The sequence below is a fragment of the Microtus oregoni genome, unplaced genomic scaffold, assembly GCF_018167655.1.
Source record: "Microtus oregoni isolate MIOR12 unplaced genomic scaffold, Mior012 000011F_ref0000422, whole genome shotgun sequence".
Classification (NCBI taxonomy): domain Eukaryota; kingdom Metazoa; phylum Chordata; class Mammalia; order Rodentia; family Cricetidae; genus Microtus; species Microtus oregoni.
In genome coordinates this window covers 22,881,219-22,901,917 of record NW_024543070.1, presented here as the reverse complement: position 1 = coordinate 22,901,917, position 20,699 = coordinate 22,881,219, and the positions used below count along the sequence as shown (strand labels likewise).

The window sequence follows — 20,699 nt, the reverse complement described above, 5'->3', positions numbered from 1 at the left end:
ACTATAGTGAAACTTTTCTTCAGTAAAATACCAATTCTTCAAAATGTTTATTTGGCCTGAAGTAATTATAAATTTGTCAGAGGACTGATAAGAATCTATTACACAATCATGTTGCTTACTCTCTGTTATTGTTCTTTCCACCCAGAACTATCGTGTCGTACAGTAAATGTGTGTTACTTCATTCCTCCACTGAGCCCTTCTATAGTTTCTTACTTCTCTTGTGACAGAGACCAGAATCTAACTTCAACTTTAATGGACACGCGGGCCTTATTCTAATGTCATCTTCTGTTTCAATGTGTCGCAGAGCCATTTATTAATCATGCTCCCAAGTTGCCATTCATGTGCCTACCGCGGGGCTAATGACTAGAATGTTATTGCTGAGGAAGCGTCTAAACTTTCCTCTCTCGTCTTGGTAAGTAAGGGGTGTTTCACCTTCTTACAGCACATCAGCCCCCATTATTCAGAAAATTGCAATGACTTCCTCATCTGAGTTTTCCTAATATGAGCAATATAGTCAATTCTGAATTCCCTAAAATTGACAATATTGGCATCCCATAACTCTCCTTGTCACCATAGGTTATGGTACAAATTTGGAAATGATGAGTCCATCTCAAGGTTATATTTCTCAGGGAATCACCTGTAACCTCCAGGAATTATGTGCCATAACTGAGCGCTTTGGATATAATTGTGTTCCCTAGAGCTTAGTTCAGGTCTTGAAATAGTTTCATAAGCATACAACAGTTTGTTTCATTGCTCAGATTAATTAATAATTCTGAGCAGTGTGTCATACACACAACAGGAGTTCAGAAATATTGAGCAAGTTGATAAAAATATGAATAAATGCATGTTGAATTATCTGAATGAGTTAGCTGCTTGAGAATTTCAGGGTCATTTATCATTTTAGTGTGACTTTTGTAGCCATGTGTGTACTGTTATAGCATTCTTTTCTTTGAGAGAGGTGAAAGAACAAACTGAGTTGTATCATTAACCTGTAATTAGCAGTGACTTTTCTTACTAACCTACACTACTATCAGACTATGTACAGTAAAACAAAGAGCACAGTGGATGTCAAAGGCCAACTCAAACTGTTGAGAGAATGCCCTGCCCCTGACATGATTTTATACAGGAGTTTCTTGGTGTTGAAGCAGGCAAAGACTGTGGCTCACCCCAACTTATACAGTTCTTGCTCCATCTGGAGCACCAGCTGAAGATACTAGTCGGTAGCTCATAGTTCTTCTGATCTAACTGCATGTGTCATGATAATATTCATTCCACTGAATATGCTTTTATGTCTCCCTTTCCTCTTCCACACAGAATTATGTAGTATAATTTCTGTGAGTCCAGCACTTCCTACCAACAACACATTTCAACATCTTTAGCTGACTCTACTATCCATGCTAATACACACTAACCATGCAATGTTTCCAGCAACTTGTCTGCCTAACTTTAAAAGAAAAGTAATCAAACTCAGTATTTCATATGCTTTAAAGAGTCACTATGGGTCTATTCAAGAAAAGTTTTTTATTTAATTTATTGATTAGCTGGTTTAAATTACATCTCTAGAGAAAGCTAGGAAGTGCCCCAATTTCAACATAGTTAGTCCTGTGAATAAATCTTTATTGTGATCCACAGTGGCGTGCTAGGGGTGACAGAAGTTTTCTCTGTTTTTGAATACATTTTTACTAAAGCTGGGTGATATAGTCAAAACCTAAACTTATTCTAGCAACAGTTGGGGCAAGATTTTTTCATCTAATGGATCTGGCATTGTCATATCTAAACTGCCTTATTTTTGAGGGACAATTAAAAATAAAATAATAAAATAAATAAATGGCTCCAATGTCACTGTAGAAATTAGCTTTTGGCCTGCTAAGCTGCTTAGAAGTAGTGTAGAGTAGAGTAAGGACAACCAGAAAGCAGGGCAGACGGCCTATCTGGTCTATCATATATGTAGATTGTCTTTCCTCTGAGCATGCTTTTCATCTCGAGAGAGAGACTTTATTGTTACAGGTTTTTGGTACATTATATTTTCAACTAATCTTTCTGTTCAATGAATGGGATTAATTGCTATGAAATATTTTTAAAGTAAATGGGATGAAAACTCATTGACATAATCATTTGCACTCTTGAAAGGGTTTTATTTAAAGACTTTTCTATAAAAATGAACAATTGGAATCATTAGTCATGGAGGGAACGACTTATTCCAGGTTGTAGACTGGAGACAAGCTGGACTGAAGAACAAGAGTGGTTGGGTGCAGACCACAGAAGTGAATTATATGTTTCTTTCTTTATAGCTCCAGCTTTGATGGTCAGATTCCATTTATTCCTTTCAGAAGTCCTTCTACCTTTCACCACTTTCAAATTTTACATTTTCTTTGTTTTCCTACTTCAGGTTTCTCTGCACAGTTTTTTAAAGTAGCTATTAAGTCAGACAATAGCGCTAATTGTGGTGACAGAATTTGAAGGTCAACTACTTGTCAGGACTTACTGAGTAGACAGTGAGTAAAGCATACTTCTGGACATTTTCAGAAAGATTTTTCAGAGAACTCTGGCGAGTGGATTAGTGCTGTGATTTAAGCAAACACACAAAAGGTGTATTAGTTGAAAGCTTTATCCAAACCCTTTAGATTTCCTGGAAAGTGATGGAGCCGTTAAGAGGTGGGACCTAGTGAAATATTTTTAAATTATTTGTTTTTGCTCTCCATGGAAATGATGGGTTCCATCTCCTGCATCTTTTTCTTTCACACCCAGCCTATGAGGTAAGTGGCTTTGCTTCACCATATGTTCTTATTATGATAGATCCAAATGCCTCAGATCCAACCAATTATATATTTGAACATCTAAAATATATTCAAAAGTGAGATTCTTTTACATTTGTAAATTATCATAAATATGTTATGGCAATGAAAGTCTAAGGAATTCAGAAACTTAACTGTAAAGTCCTTTATCAATGAGGGGGTTGTACCATTTCATAAACTGGAACTTGTGACCATGGCCTTCTCAGAGAGAGGTGAGATTGGCCTCTGATGGAGACTATATATCTGGTCTCTTTCTCTTTCCAAAGAATTTATCTTTTCAACCAAAACTACTAATGATTTTATGGCTTTCCATCCTGTATGTCTGTTTTAGAAATTGTGTTCCTTGTAATCCTATATAAGTCAATTTAATAAATATTTTATAGAAATTGCATCATATTCATTATGCTTTTCTGGAAACTCTAATATAGAGAAAATAGGTAGTGAGGAGTGAGGCTGCTATTATACCTATACCTAAAGAAGTTTGGGGATTGTATAATGAGAAAAGTCTGATAAAATTTGGAGTCCCAGGCTAGAAAATGCCAGAGACACTAAATGTAGAGTATCACAGGCACATTGTGAATTTCTTGTTTATAGAGATGTCATGAGATGACCCAGATACAGTTACAAAGTTATAAGACTATTGTCACAGACAAAAATTTTAATATTTTGACCTTATACCACTTGGAATGATTCAATAGTCATTGAATGTAGCTGTAGAGGAAAACTATTCTCTAATCCAACTTCCATAGACAAATTTTAGATGATGACAATTATTTAGCATATGTTATTAATTATATACAAATAATTTAAGTAATACAAATTATTTACTCAAGGGTTACAGTGAAGAAGAAAGAGTAAAAGTAGCAATGAATAAGACATTTAGAGTCAATAGCAGAGTATTTAAAAATCAAAGGAAAAATAAAGCTCCTAAGCACTTGGTTGTATAGAAAATGGGTCAGGTATAACACATGGACAAGGAAATCACTAGGCTTACAAATAGACGGACTGGTCATGGAGAAAATAGTTCCAATTATTTCCTAAATTGCATTTTCTTGCAAACAGGAGATAGATTGCGGGGCTTAAGTCTCAGTCTCAGGACACAAAGGAATGCTGGAGCTGAATGAGCAACTTAACAGAAAAAAAAGATTAGCTGTTCAAAATGGAAGGAGTGGTAGGCAAAGACAGATTCTAACTATCAGAATCTTTCATTACATGGAACTTTAATAACATGTATAATTTTTATGTGTAAACCAAATATAAATTTAACTTTTTAATGACTTAGAGCTTTTAGCAATCTTAATTTTTTTCTTACTTTCTTTTTTTTCTAACACACATTTCTAATTATGTATACCTTAGAAGAGAAATGCGTAGTGCATTTGGTTTTATCAGAATTTCAGGATGAAGAAAACCGTATAAAGAATGTGACTTTAGAAAAACTCAAGGGGATATAGTGCAACAGTTAGTGCAACAAAAGATAAATAACATCAACTTCTTGGGCCTAAGAAAAGAATCCTTGTCTAAGGTATAAAATCACCCCAAAATTTAATATTCTAAAATGCTAAGTTTTATTTCAACAGCTAGAAATTGACAAACCCCTAACCTATATTTTCCTTGTATCTATATACATGAAGTGTGTCTTTTTCCTTTACAAAATTTATGATTCTAGTATTATTTCAGTGAAGTGAATCTGCCAGGTAAATGTTAAACTACAGGAAGTCAGGGTCCATGACTGAGTGACTCATTTCTCTAATCTCAGCACTTAGCCAGTTCCAGAAGCATCGGGAGCCAAGGAAGGGAAAGAGATTGAGTGAATGAGATTCTTGTCCCTCAACCCTGCTGTTCCCTACTTTATGATAAAACTGCCCTCAATCCATGAAAATTGCTTTGACAGATTCTATTTTAGGCTTAACTTTTCAGTTCTTTCCTTAACACGTGGCCATTATCATTCTTTCTAGTGGTTGCTTTCTGAGCTTGGGTTTAAACAAATTAATTCACACAGGGGGAGAATGGGTGAATGGGAGATTTTATTTCACACAATGAACCATTGTAAGACAAATAACAACAGCACTTCCGATGACAGCTTCTTGAAGTATTTCAAGGAAAATGAGACAGGGAATTTAGTAATATGAATAGAACATTCGCTTTGCGGAGGCCACATCCCTGCAAACAGATGGCCACTATGCAGGTGAAGCAATCCTAAAAGGAATTCACTGAGAGAGTCACAGCTCCTTCCTTGGGCGTATGTATCACCGAGTTCATATAGTTTCTGTCTTCCCACCGCAGGAACCACATTCTTTCTTCACAATAAATTCACTGTGATAATTCTTTAACAGTATACCGCAGGCTGAGCACTATGACTATGGGGACATATCATTTTTGCTCTTTAACAACCCATCAGTTTATATTATCAGACACTTTTCTAAAGCTCACCTATAGAGGACTCAAGAAAAAATACCAAAACTCTTCCACTTACGAGAAGACCAGGCCTAGGCCTTTTGTTTTGAACCCTTTCAGCCTCTTCATTATTTACAGATTTGTGAAGTGCAAACAGCCAGAGCTATCAGGCAAAAGCAGATCCCCTAAGCCTTTTATCATCCCAGCTACAAGTTTGCATATTTTCTTTATAACCAGACAGCATACGAAATGAAGCAACTCTTTACAGGAAAATGAGGCAATTGGAATGTTAATTTTATTTGGTAATATATTGTAAAATCTAAATAGCATTATCCAGTTGATTGACAAAATCTATCCAGCTGTTAAAGGCAAAATAAAACTATCTCAAGACACACAGTTATAGAAGTCTAATGTTTGCCTGCAGGTAGATATTGAAAGTTGGGGAGCAGGAAAGCAGGGAGGGAGAGGAACAATTGCCTGGTTGATAAAATCCAGAAAGAGAGACAGGATGGGCACAGAAGCAAAGTGTCATGTCATGGTTTCTCTCTTCTTCTTCAGCGAGGCCTTTATCTTCTTCCACAGGCTGTCCTTCCTCTTTAATTTCTTTTCCATCGAGGATAGCATGGATTCCTTCCTGCGAATTTCTCGCACTAAGCCTTGAAAAGCATCATCAATACCGAATCGGAGGGCTGCAGAGGTCTCAAAGAAGGCACAGTTGTATTCTCGAGCAAGATTCATGCCTTCTTCTGTAGAGACCTGGGGAGGGAAATAAACAAAAAAGATTAGAAAGAGAGGGGAGGCTTTCATTTTTTTTAAAAAAAAATGTTCTCCTCGCTCTGGCCTCTGTGTTTCAACTTTATGAACAAAGGTAAAATGTGATATTTGATTGTGAAAGCGTTCTAGAATTTCTGGACTTGAGAAATCTGAATCCCACACAGGAAAAGTCAGTATAACTCAAAGCCAGTTCTTCAAATATCAAAACCTGCATGGAAGCTCAGTGGTCAACAGCACCGCTGTAGGTGAATTCCACCTTCAGTCCCACCTTAACTGTTTTTTGATTTGCAACTATAGGTAGTCAAAGTGATCTTTTGGTGTCTGCTTTATCTTCTTTTACACAAAAGAGTAGACGAGTTACACTGACATCATAGATGGTTTTGGGGGGTCTTGGCATCATCTATAGAATGACTGTGCTGGGAACATTTCAAGTGCTGAAGGGGTGATTCTTATATAATTCAGAGTTCTCATCCAACAATGCATGATAGATTTTTAAAAACAACTTTCTGATGAAGGAATCAGTAAGAAAAACATGGTCACTGTGATAAATTAGCCTTTCTCCAGCTAAAAACTTTACACATGATCCAAGGTGTTTAACATGTGAAGAGTAAATGAAGTTTTTATGTTTGAACAGCAGAAATAGAGTCCTAAATGCTGTGACTTGGCTTCATAACTGTTTGTCAAAGCATAAGATTTGAAAAAGCTTGAAATTTTTCTTAGAACTGAAGTTAAAATTGTGACTGTCACAGAGGGGAAAAAAGGGGGAAGCATTCTCCACTTTCATTGTTCATCTGGGTCACAAAGTTCAGTATCCCAGAGGTAGAGAACACTGCAATAAGAAGAGAGTGATAGGCTGTCCTGATGAAGATGAGTTGTTGCTTCATTATGCCTGTTGGTCTGGTCACCAGGTGTGAAGTGAGTGGCCAGCCTAATCCTTTCCCTCACCAGACATTCCCTTAATGCTGCATCACAGACTCAGATTCTCCATCTCTATGGAATAGCCCCATCTTACACTGGATTCCATTTTCCGTCCTCTCATGGGCTTCTGTACTTTGTCTTTCTTCAAGCTTGTGTTTTCCTTCAGTTGCTACATAAAATGGTTTTGATTTTTAAATTGACATCCTTCCAAAGGCAGCAGGACTCATAACCATTCTGGTCCCAACTATCTCACTTTTTTTCTTGATATGTTCAAATCAGATATGTGGTGTCCTTCTGTTATAACTCTACTGATCAAAAAGACATCTTGTCATTTGGAGAAAATAAATCTCTTTAGTAATTCATCCTCTTGGCTCCATAGAAAGGTTTAGTGTGGAAGATGATGTTTATACTATAGCCTGTTAAGAAGCAACTAATATTGCATTCTTTTCTAAACCCGCTTAGGGCACCCTCAGGACAGACTTTGCATAGCCATTGCGGAATGTGAGAATGCAATGTTCACTGCAGTCTAGACATGAGACACAGTGCTGATTTAGTGCAGATCTGAGTATTGAATTGTATCATCCTATTAAAACACATAAAATGCTAGCATGGTAGATGATGGAAGCTTGCTTCTTTACAAATGCTACACTCTTCTAAGAAACCCAGGGAACTGTCCCTTTATAGCTAGCTCTGTTCTCTTTAGTATAATTGGGCAACTTCCAGTGACTTGAAAAGATCTTACCCAAAATAGGATTTAACAGCTTTGGACCAACAGCCCTTTTCCTCCTGAGCGTTTTTCCTCCTGAGCATTTTCCCTCCCTACTGTTTCATGACTTGAACCATTAAATACCTGGATTCTTTAAGAATAGATCTGGATATGCAAAAATCTGCATGCATTTCTAAACTACATTTTCTTTATAAAATAAATGTTGGAAGACCTTTCTAAGGTCCATTCAGAGCCTCACTCGGGCATGATAGTCTGTGTTCCTCCACTGGCTCCACTTACCCATTTCCATTTCTGCTGTCATACGAATTAAAAAAGAACCCCATAATTTATTCTTTTGGGATGGAGGAATTCAGTGATTCTGAGTTGTCTGAGTGCTGTAGGCTATTTCCTGAAAGGCTGTGTGTGAAGATGAAGGCAGATCCAGAAGAATCTATTAAGCAGTTTGAGGATGAGACATTTTGGTTTAATTCATCAGCATCCGAGAACTTATCTTTACTGCTAGAGTTAGAGAACTCTGGGACTGTATTTGGACACAAGATGACAGGGCTGAGAGGAGTTAGGCTGCTGCTAGGTGGTGACTTCCCACTGCCTGTCCTAATTGGTGTTACAGTCTGGTGATGTCCCAAAGTAGCTAATGCAGCTTTGACAAGAAGAGAAGATAGGTGTTGCTCTGACTAATATGACTAAGAAGGTTCTGAAGACAAGAGTCTGGGATGGTGTTGAGCTAATCACAGGTTCCCAGCAATGAGGTTCATATGTTGCATCTATAGCATTAATAGCACTTACGATTCCACCATGCTCTGCCTCGCATTACTCTGCTCTTCTGCAACCTGCAGCAGCAGAGGGCTGAGTTTAGTTGACTCTATGATGCTATTTCCTGTGTCCTTGAGTTTCCACCTTCTTTCTGTTTGCCATTTTAACAATTTGAAACTTGGCATTAAAACTCTATCCAAATTTTAATGTTTAGACAGCCATGCTGAAGTGGACAGGGGCCTCCATTCATGAATTTGAGATGAGAACAAGGGGAGGTTTGGCGGGAGGGAATGGAGGCGGGATGATGCAATTATACTATCAAACATTTAAACAATTATTTTAAGAAATTAAAGAAGATTTTTACAAAAGATTAATAGGTAAGCATCAGTCTCTGTAAGCTTCTTATCAAAATCTTGAACACTAAGAACAAGACCTGATTCCAAATGTCTTTAAGCTACCTACAGGAGATCCTGTCCCCCAGCTCCTTACACACAGGAGAGCCCTTCCCCCACCCCTTATACACAGGAGAGCCCTTTCCCCAATCCCTTACACACAGGAAAGCCCCTCTCCCCATCCCTTACAAAGAAGAGAGCCCTTCCTTCTCCCACCTCTTGCACACAGGACAGCCCCTCTCCTCAACCCTAACAGTCCAACCTGGAGTGCAGTACCTGTGATACCTGCATCTATGTTTTGTTTTCTTTTTTATAGAAACTTTACTTTAAAAAAAAAACAAAAAAGTTTGCCAATTAACAAAACATCACACACCGAAATTAACTAGACTCAAAGTGTATGTAATTCAAAGAACATCTTCTATACAATTAGAATAGGCATCTGGAATGAAAGCCATGGAGCTTCACATTAAATTGTACACTTTCAGTATCAAATGCGCTTTGTGAACATATTTTCTGTTTTCTTTAACCTCCTGCATGTACAACACACTGTAATGAATGAGATTTAAACTTACATGAAAAAAGCTGATATAAGACATAAATACCAGATAAAGGGGACACTATAATAAAAATATTACCAGACTATAAGGGAAATGTTTTATAATGATAAATTCAATCCACTTGAAAAATAATATAAGTATAAACTTGTTTCAACTAAGAAAACCTGATATTACTAAAATCCATAATGTTATATGAGATTCTTAACATACAGCTCTTGGCAGTTGAAAGAACAAGGCAGAAAAAGTCAGTAAGAATATAGACTTGAACAAAGCAATGCAAACAGTTGATATAACTTTCAAATATTTGGTGTTATACCCGGTGCCACATATAGTTGTGCTATTTTCAAGTAAGCATCAGATTCCATGCTAAACCAGGACTGAAAATACTTCAATGAATAAACATCACAGCATATTTCCAAACAAATGAAACTGGGCTAGAAATCAGGAGGAAGGATAACTAAGAAATCTCCAAGTGAAAATATTGTGAAAAATATACTTCCATTTAGGTGAAGTGAAATTACATGAAAATTAGAAAATGTTTGGAACTGAATTATGAAATGAAATGTAACATGAAAAATTGTATGATCATCTAAATCCATCCTCATATGATGTTCATATCAGCATATTCATGCTATGCAGAAGTATAAATAGGAAAGTGTAATGACTGAAGTATTTACTCAACAAATTATATGTATGAGGCATACTTAAAGCACTAAACATGTAGTATAATTCTGAACAATGACAGAGACCCCAGATAAAGATCAGCATGTAAGTAGGGTTGTGATGTGTTCTTGGGGTGGCACCCCAAATGGGTAGTGAGATGAAGGTGGTGTCATTAGTTCCCTGACAAAAAATTCACTGTGAATAATTTAAAATTTTTATTAAATCCTTCAGAATATTTTTGAAAAAAATATATGGGGGTTGTTTCTTCTAGAACATAAAGGCAATTTGGGCAGGGGAGAGACAAAATGGAATAGGGAAGTCTATAGTTAAGTTGACATGTTTTATACCCTTAAATTTATATCACTGTGTATGTGGCTATCATATATTTTCATATATGCATTCTTTATATGCACATATTTATGAAATGCTTTATAATTATAAAAATGCAAGAATCACAAGTAAATCGTTACAAATTTCAAAATTCATTTACAAGTCAATGTAAATAAAATCACACACCAAAACAAACCAAACCCAAAATTTTAAACAACCAAAAGAACTTCTGTTTAGTTAAAACTGGCATTCAAAATTGAAACCATGAAGGTTGTGTTAAATTTTAAGCTTTTAGTTGCAACAGGCTTACTTTTGGGCCACCAGCTGGTTTCCAAATCATGACATGGACATTTCTTATTAGTTTTGATTGCTCGGTCTTCTTATCTTATACTTTTGCCACTGGCTCTTATAACTTAATTCAAGCTGTTTCTCTTCATCTACATTTTGCCTTGGGTTTTTTTTTTTTTAACCTTTCTTTCATTCTGTATGACCTATTTTTCCTGCTTCCTCTGTGTCTGGCTGGTTGACTGCTGCCTGGATGGCCTTCTTTTGCTCCCTCGTTCTCTCTTCTCTTCTTCTCTCCTTTCTCCGTATTCTTTCTGCCTACCAGCCCCAACTATTCCTTTACCCCTTAACTATTGCACGTTCAGCTTTGATTTGACCAATCAGGTGCCTCATGCAGGCAAAGCCAAACATCTTTCCATTACTAAACAAATGCAACATAAACAAATGTAACACATCTTTACATCTTTGAAAATGCAGCATAAATAAATGCTACATATCTCTGCTTAGTTAAAGTAATATTCCATAACTTTCAGTATTGAGTATATTCTATTTACAGTTTTCGACAATAAAGTTTATAAAAATTTTAAGTCTATTGCAAAACTCAAGTTCATCTAAAATAAAAAACCACACTCCACACACAGATTCTTTTTAGATTCAGCAAAATAGCACCATGAATGGGAACTTCATGTTTGTACAGACTAAAGTAAACTCAAACTTTCCTGTTTTGACCACCCAGCCAGTGATGCAGGAATGGTATGCCTTCCACTTACAAATAAACATTCACCCTTTCATTCGTTACTAAATCACAAATTCTGAAAGATCTAATTGAGTCTCACAGTAATTTCCACATTAATTATAGTAAAAGCTAAGTGGCACATAAATACTAACATATGTATCTTTTCTTATACGTAGTTCTAAAATTCTAAGTAGATCCATGACCTGAAAAAAGGAAAATTAAAGTGAATGAAAAAGGAAATTAAAGTGAAGACATGCTTTAAAATTTTCCATGTTTCAGTCATGTACATTTATCAAAATTATGAAACCATATATTCATCATCCCTACTTTCAAGCTTTACATATTTGTATTATAAATGTATTGGAGAAAGATATCCCAAACATATCTGAAGAAAAAAGTCCATCAGATATTGGGGTTCTGTATTTAGTAATCATGAGCAGTGTGAAGGTGGTAATTACGGCCGCAGTGTTACTGGAAATAACAGGGAACTTTCCATTTGGTAACTGTGATCAATTTTTGTCAGAACCCAAGAATAGACAAGCAACAGCTTCCCTGTTTAAACCCAAAGAACACAGAGGCACTTTCCTGATATATCATCTGCTAGAAGAAAGCATATTTTGTCTTCCAAGTAAATTTTAGAAAACACAGCACTGGTGAGGAGAATGAATGCTGTGTTTTGAGGGCAGGGGGGCAAGAATTGGTGAACTGTAGTGTCAAGGAACAAAGAAAAGTTCACAAAGAAAAGGTGTGAGACCTAAGGTGCCATCAGGAAGCCTCGGGGAGAAGGCCAGGGAAATAAACGAGGAAATTGTTTCATGTAAGTAATAAAAGATTTCAAAAACCTAGGGGAGCCATGCTCCATCAGCTAGAGGAGGCCTTAGCACATCGCTGGGAGGCGGACAGACAAAAACTGCACAGGATGGAGGGCTGGCGCCAGATGGGCCAGCTGCTGGTGCACATGGGAACAGAGATCTGCTGACTCTAGGAGCTGCCTGGCTCTTTACATCTGTTTAACTTTCCATATTAGCTTAGTGAATGTAAAATAGACTTTAATAGATTGAGTGATGGTGAAGGTTATTAAGGTAATGGTAGCGCGTAGGAAGCTTCATAACTCTTACTAGCACAAAAGGAAACTGGTCCCAACTACTGTGATTGCTAATGTTGAACAGACAGGTGACTCGTTTTCTTCAAGCAGAAGCACTGTAGAAAAGCATCTCCTGGCTGTATGGAGTGACCCCCAGAATTGTGTGTGTGTGTGTGTGTGTGTGTGTGTGTGTGTGTGTGTGTGTGTGTTGTCGTCTGTTTCCCTCCACCTTTATCTATTGAGCTACTAAATAATTTCCCTTTACATCCCACATCATCAATGCACCAGGAATCATACTTTTCTGATGATCATAAACATCTTATATTTCAGTTTGAAAACAAATCAGCCCAAAACTTAGATTGCTCTGTTTTCCTTAGTAACATTCAAATTTCCAGAAATTTATTTCACCTCTTATTTATTAATGCTTTGTCTGCATGTGCCTATGGGCATCATGAGTGTGACCAGTGCCTGTGGAGACCAGAGAACATGTCACATACCCTGAAATAGAGTTACAGTTCATTGTGTGGCACACTGTCTGCTGGAATCCCTACCTCAGTACTCTGAAAGAGAAGCAAGTGCTCTTAAGTGCTGAGCAATATCGCCAGCCCTTTGTTTGAACAATTTCAGTGGCCTTGTAGGTTTTCATAACCGGATCCAATGAAAATGGTTTTTAATAAATTTAACCTGATTTTTTATTTGGTTATATCCGAGACTTTTATTTTGATATTTTCTATTCCATCCAACCATCTTGTTTTTTTTTATTCTTCCTTAAAAGTTGCTATCCACGAGGGGAACAAATGCTCCCATACATAGTTTGCTTGTTTCTAAGTGTCTTTGAAGGACGACTTGGTTCCAGGACCTACATAAAATATTATGATTCACAAAGTCTATTTTTAGGGACTAGTAATGAGAAAAGGTTTACTTGTTCAGAATAAGTATGCTTCCACACTCACCCCCTAGATTTAGGATACAATTTCTTGAATCTGTTGTTGTAGACCCATAGATGCAGAAGTGGCTTTATCTTATCAACCGAGAGTTATTCTCAACCATACTGAGTCACAACCATGCATCTGGCAGAAGTACATTAAATATTTAATCTTGTTGATGGCAATGATGATATCCATAAACTGTTACTAGTGACTCATGGTCAACTCTGATGTGATTTCCAAATGATCTTTTGTTGAAGTGCAGACATTAGCATACTGATAAAGTCTCTTCCCAAAGGATGGAGAGGTCAGGATTCCAGAATCCAACTATCCTGGAACTCACATCTGAGAGCTCTTGGAGAGCTACTTAGGCTTCATGTGTTTCTGTTTACTGATTTACAGAAACCTATTCACAGATGTGGTGAAAGCATCCAGGGAGGTATTTTAGAAAAACGCTTTGCAGGCATGCTGACATACTGAGCACACACAGTAAACAGGAGTATAATTCTCAAGGTCAGTGGAAAAACTCTTCTTTGAATTGCATTTTGTGTGGAAAGTTCCCCAACTTCTCATCATTGTTGCAAAATATTTGTTTGCACTGTAAAAATGTGTCTTTGCCTAAGGCCCCTTCTGATTGGTTAATGAAAAGCTAAATGACCAATAGCTAGACAGGACAAAATAGGCGTGACTTCCGGACAGAGTGAGAGAAATTGGGAGTTAGAATCTAGGCTTACAATTTCACCAGCCGACTGTGGAAAGGTAAAAGTCATGTGACAAACCATAGATCAAGAAAAGCAGGTTAAATTTAAGTTATAAAAGCTAATGGGACAAGCCTAAACTAAGGGTCAAACTTTCACAATTAATAATTGTTGATATTTGGAGGCTTGTGAACTAAAGACAGTCTGTCAAGAAACAATAAAGTTTGCTAGACATCATTACCAGGAAACCTACAAGAAGTGGTTTCTCATGACATCAAGCCTTTTAGTCCCATTACTATCCCCCTCCTTTACTCCCAGCACAGATTCCAGGCCCAGAGTAACCTTCCTGCATTTAGGTGTCTCAAGTATCATTTCCTGTTTGTCATGTGCTCCTCCAGGCTTCCCTGTTGCCTGATTACTTGTGAACATCTCATTTTCAGAGGGATCTTCATGAACATTGCTGAAATGTTCATTCCACTGCCTCATTTCTTCTTGGGCACTTGACTGTTCTCAGAGATAACTTTACAGATTTATTACTATGTTTATTTTCTGTCTCTCTGTGATACATAGAAGCCTAGTTATTCCCTACAAGGTCTTTTTATTGTTGTCTTAGTCAGCACTGCACCTCATCCCATCCTCACGAAGACACTTGTAAGCAGGACATATTTACAGAATGACACCTAAGCTGGGTGACTCCAGCTGAAATCACAACTGAGAGAGGAGCTCATTTTTCAGCAATGGGTCGCTTGGAAAATTAAAAGGAAACTTCACTGACTACCACTAAACCAGGAAACTGTGATGTCATTTATAAGTGGGTCCTCTGATTTCATTGTAATGGTTCTCAACTCTCTCTAAAAATAAAAAGCAGAGCCTCAACCTGGGACTGAAATTGAAAGCAACAATTATCTAGGTAGATAAGGGGAGGGGGTTAGGGAAAGAACTAACAACAGGAATGAAGAAGTAAGAAGGGAACTTTTGTTGAGTACTAGGAAGGGAGCAAACAAGAACAACACAAATTAGTGTGAGTGCCAAAGATGTTTAGCACCTGCTGAAATTGTTTTGAACCCATCTGAGAAATTTACAAAAGAATTTTTGTTATTTTCTTGTGAGCATACACTGTTCAACAAGATGCATTGGGCTTTCTCTCTCCTGGTGCTCCAGAGTGGTATTGATTGAAGCAGGACATAATAAATTAAACGGAGTAGCCAGGGCTTCTGAGGCCCAGAATGGTAATGGCTCCAGGGTAAAGGTTTGGGACTGCTTTGTAAGGAGACATTTGAAGTCTCCAAGGCCTTATGCTTTTCACATAAAAGAACTGTGCAATGCTGGGGGAAAGGTTGCCATGGCAGCCAATAGTTGTTACAAAGGGAAAGAAGTGACGGCTAATGCTAAATATTTTGCTAACAATGATGATGTACAGTTTTTTTCTTTAAAATTTTCCTCAAAAGCTTTAAAAAGCTATTGCTAAAATTATAAATCAATAGACTTGGTCAGCAAATGTGCTCTTAATGTATATGTATGTATATATATATATATATGAAGAGGTATGCATATATGTTCATATGTGCTATATTTCTTTATTGAATATATACATTCAATAAAGAAATGAGTACATTTGATATATATTAAATCAATGGCTTGTTGAAACCTTCAGTAAATTAATATGAATAGGTCGGTTTTCCAAGGGTTCACAGAAAGTATTCCTTACGCATCAAAAATATTTAATAGCTAATTTATTACATTAATAAATTTGTGTTGCTCAAAATATAAAGAAGGAAATTATACTACTAATAACACATATAACTATTATAATTAAGTAATAAAATGTGTGACTGTATAATGTCTACTCCCTGCAGAATACAAGACAGGAGAGCAAGGAACACTGCGTTTCCTATAAAACCTGAGCACTTTGCAGATAGAACAGTGCAAAACAAGTATCCTTATTATCCTTTCCCTGAAAGGTTGCGTAAGTGGTCAGAAAGATGACCAAGGAGGAACCAACTGACTTTTATGACAGTGACTCCTGTGAGTTAAAAAATTCAGAAGTTGCAATTGTATCTGAATTGATGAAGATTTTAAGTTTTTACAAAATGCTCATGCAATCAATTTCACAAATATGTATTTACTTATAATTTTGTGGCAGAAGATGTACCCTTAAAAAAATCCCTAGACAGCATGAAAGAAACACAGGGTTACCATGCTTGCTTGAGTGGAGTCTACAGATCAAAGTGGCAGATGACCCTCAGAGGTTCAAAGGAACTCTCTGGAAGTCACAATTCTCTCACAGATTGGTCATACTCACTATTGGCATATGTGTCATTTGGGGGTCATATTTAGAAAAGGCATGCTGTGAAAAGGAGTTTGAAATTGAACCAAGCAAGTCTAATGCCCTGCAATCTTGGGACGTATGGAAGATAGGAATGAACTGCTGCTCATTCTGTGACCTTATACACAGAGATTTGAGAATAGTTTGAATGAGCTATATGCCTGTGCCTGCTGACACCACTGCAAATTTAAGGCTCAAGCCCAGCAGAGCCGTTGATGCTCCTGTCAATCATTTTGCTTATAAGTAGCTGGAATCCTTTTCTATGTCTCATTTAGTTTTTCAGAATCTACACTTCTTGCCTTCTATCTCTGACCTCATCCTCATTTCAGCAGATCCTCACCCTCTTATTTCACCTTAGGGAAGGAATATAAACACCCAGAGCTAATAGCTCGAAAACTGCAGCCTGGCATCTGAAAATTCATCTTTGTTATTATAATCTTGTCTCATGCCTTTCATTCAGCCTTGGAGGAAGGGAGGCTGATTTCTGTCAAGTGGAGAACCTCCATCTGGGCATCAAAGCACTTTGATATCTACTTTAGTTCTGCACCATTAGGTACCCTTTCAAGTTCAACATTTTCATCCCTGTCTCTGGTAGCTTTGCTCTACAATTAAAAAGAAGCACACATTTCAGCCTAGTTCAGTTCTGGTTACTCTCATATACCTGTCATTCCACTCACCATCAAATGCTGATTAATCGGGAAAATATGTTTTTGAAGCTACAATCAAAAGGATGAGGCTGGAAAAGTTATGGGGAAAAGAGTGTTCAATTTCAAAACTAAATATGTTGTTTATTGTGCTGGCTTCCCTTAGTCAGGTCTGGTTTGAACATCAATCCTAACAGCCTATGGTATTGTTCTCCTCTTAGCATGACTTGTAAAAGCTTGAAATCCATTCTCATTGACAATCTTCACATGCTTCCGTGACATTGTACCATATGCAAAACTCCCCATTGAGTTCATAATTTCTGTATTTCTTAATCTTATAAGCTCTTTCTGGTTATTATCATCAATATTCTTTCTAAATTCCCTGATGCTTCAATTGTCACTCATTCTTCTTATAATTACACACCCACTATTCTACCTGTGATCTTCATTGCTTCTTTTCTCTCTTGACATTTTCTCCTTGTACAGCTTTGGTCAGTTTAATACATAGTCATCCTCAGAATGTTCACAAGTTTCAGACTAATGACTTCAAGTCTTGCCTCATGGTTCAAGTATAAAATTATATCTGCAACCTTTAGATGAGGAATCCCTGCGGAAGTTCCCACAATTTCTTCAGTATGACCAGTGATCAAATGGGATTCTTTTAAATACTTGTTCAATCCCCATCTACTGCATGTCTTATAAATCAGTCCTTCTTTTGTCTAGAGACTTTATAAAATTAATGCAAATATTTTGAGTTCTAATTAATTAATTCTTTGATTCCTCATTGTCAGAAATATCATGGAGAACATGTAATAATTATATAGAACAATGTCACTTTCTTTATAGCTATGAATATAGGCAAAACCATTTTGCTTCTAAAACTTCAAATCCCTCTTCTTTAAAAATAGTCCAATAATAGTAAATAATAGCATTTCTTTCAGAAGTTTCTTATATAGATTATAGAATATTATGTAATAACATAGTCAGTAACCTTCTTAAGGGCTCCAAACTTTTTAATAGATAAGCACTGGAGTAATTTAGACCTGTGAAGAGCAGACAACACAGTTTGGCTGGTGATATTAAAAGGTTCTAGAATTCTGTTGTAATGATGTGTCAACGTGACGGGGCACAAATAGCTGAGATCGCTGGCAAATACTCTGCTTGTTATTTCTGTAAGGGCTTTTTCCCCAAGAGGGGATTGACATCCAGAACAGTAGACAAAGGAAGATTGTGCTCACTTATGTGCTTGAGAAGCCATTCCAGCCATTAAAAGCCTAAGCTGAGTGACAAGACATAGAAGGTGGATGTTTCCAGATTGAGAGAGAAAGCACGCAAATTCTCCCGCTTCACGACATCAACATTTCTGCCTTGCTGGATTGGACTTCAATCTACCACCAATTCCCTTGGTTTAAAATCTTTTGTTTTAGACAGGAATTATATTCTGACTGTCTAGGATATTCAGCTTAAAATAGAAAAATGGAGCCGGGCAGTGGTGGTGCATGTCTTTAATCCCAACACTTGAAAAGCAGAGGCAGGAGGATCACTGTAAGTTGGAGGCCAGCCTGGTCTACAAGAGCTAGTTGCAGGACAGGCTCCAAAGCCACAGAGAATCCCTGACTCAAAAAAAAAAATTAATTAATTAAAAGAAATAAAAAATGGTGATTGGGACTTCTCAGGCTTCATGATTGCATAAGTCATGCTCTTATAACTTATAACCTCCCTGTCATTTTATGTCCTGGTTTCATAAAGAGCTCTACTAGACCCTAAATGCAAAAGGATGAAGGGATGCAATGGCAATTTCTTTTGGATCTCTCTCAAATCATCAAGACAGTTCTCTTGTTTTTGACATGTTTGCAATGGCTAACTAGTTTCTACAAGCAAGTACTTGATTAACCGTCTCTCTGTAAAATGAATGTTTCTGTCAGGGTTTTTTATACTCAATGGCAAGATAATTCGAATTTCTGAGATTTTCCCCTATGTATCATGATCGAGTTTACCTCATATAACTTCAATAAGCTAAAAGAACAAAAAGATGCCACCATTCCCCCAGATCCTGCAGTTCTTTAACACTGGAGTTGGCACCTGAGATGATTTTCATGCCACCTCATTTTCCGCTTTTCTCTGAGCACAGAGACAACGAGGCAGACGATATGGTGCCTGCCACAAGTGCATTTGTGTGAAGAGAAAACCAGGGGAAATATGCCACTGATATCTGGGAGTAGAGGATGCCTCTTGCTGGGAGAACTGCTGATGCCAGACAGCTAGATATGGGAATTTTGCTATCAAATCCAAAGTTGTATTTTTAAAATTGTATCCTTTAGTGGTTCCCTTCCTCTTGGACTTGGAATATTCATGCAGATTCGAGTGGTTGCACACACGACAGTTTCTAACTGCAGAAAGAGACCTTGTTTGGCCTGAGAAACTTCTTCCATTTGTTTCTTCCTTAGCCCAGTTGCTTGAGCACTCCCCAGGTGAGGAGAGTGACCCGCCTCAGTGAGTGGGTACAAAGCATGCCAGCATACAGCAACCGTTCCTGACAAGTCTATTACAAAGCAGCAAACGGAGACTGTTCAAGTCTGTGGCACCTGTTCCACTTCTGGATTCCCATCATGTCAGAGTACCTGACAACAGACACTATCACTGGAAGGACTTGTCAGCCTGCTGACATTATCTGTGCTCATCCTCTGTGGATGTGCTAGTTGGAACAGCCTGACCTACTGAGATCCAAACAGGAAGATACTTTGTTCAGCAAATGAGCTCTGAAATGCATGGGCCTGAGTTCTATACCATATATCCTGTCAATAGCTAATTAAGTGATGCAATTAAGTCACTCAGCATCACCGAGACTGTGTTCTCACCTTAAAAAGGGAACAATTGGAAAAATAATGAAGACAACAAGCTTGCTTATATTGTTTTGAATGCAAAAATAGTTGGGCCATTTTATTTCTTTATTCACAATAGTGCACTTGATGAACTCATCTCAACATACAACTTACGAATTTTGACATGAGTGAGAAGTCTGATTCTCATCTGCATGATGGGGCAGATGGATTTCTATTATTAGATAATCCAACAGAGTTGGATCTGTTGTCAAGTCTGTATTCAGAACTATTGAATATTATGTTGGGTATATTTTACTAAATGAGGCAATAACATATTGTGGTATAAACACCAATCTTCTGTGAAAAAATAATAGTAAGTATTTGATGTTGCTTTTACTCCAACTATTGACATGTTAGTATTTTTTATAAAAAATATCTCTCCATCCCTGTCAATCTTTTCTTGAGTCAGCCTTCTCTTCACACCCATCTCAAGGAGCAGAACCAACAACATCTGATGCTATCCATTACCCGTCCTCTGTTGTCAACACTATAGATACTAAAAACTGCTCACAGTTTTTTCCGGACATATGATTTGTGTTCTTAATGTGCCTGTTAGTGAGTGCACCCCATTCTATGTAGGAAGAACTTTTCTTTCTGAAAGTACACACTATCTTTCCCCTTACCCCACATCTCCCAGGTAGCAGATTCAGATGCCCCCTTTCCTCTCCAGACAGCACTTCTCCGAGGTATAAATGGTCATAGCCAGATCTTTTGCATTCATAGAACTCAACCATTAAAATGTTTTTTTCACTTGTTCATTAAATTAAAGTCACAAATAAACCATGGGAGTTTTTCTCTACTCTGCAAATTGTGCA

The 20,699-nt window shown here is 37.3% G+C and overlaps 1 protein-coding gene across 2 annotated transcripts in view; it reads right to left on the bottom strand.

Annotated features, from left to right (window-relative positions):
• Positions 1–4,638: 4,638 nt before the first annotated feature.
• Rit2 (Ras like without CAAX 2) overlaps positions 4,639–20,699 on the bottom strand; it is a 300,536-nt gene continuing 284,475 nt past the window's right edge. For both annotated transcript variants that reach the window (XM_041660142.1, XM_041660141.1), the window contains exon 5: positions 4,639–5,945. In XM_041660142.1, the coding sequence (XP_041516076.1) occupies positions 5,718–5,945 (228 nt within the window). In that variant the 3' untranslated portion in view covers positions 4,639–5,717. The remainder of the gene's footprint in view (positions 5,946–20,699) is intronic.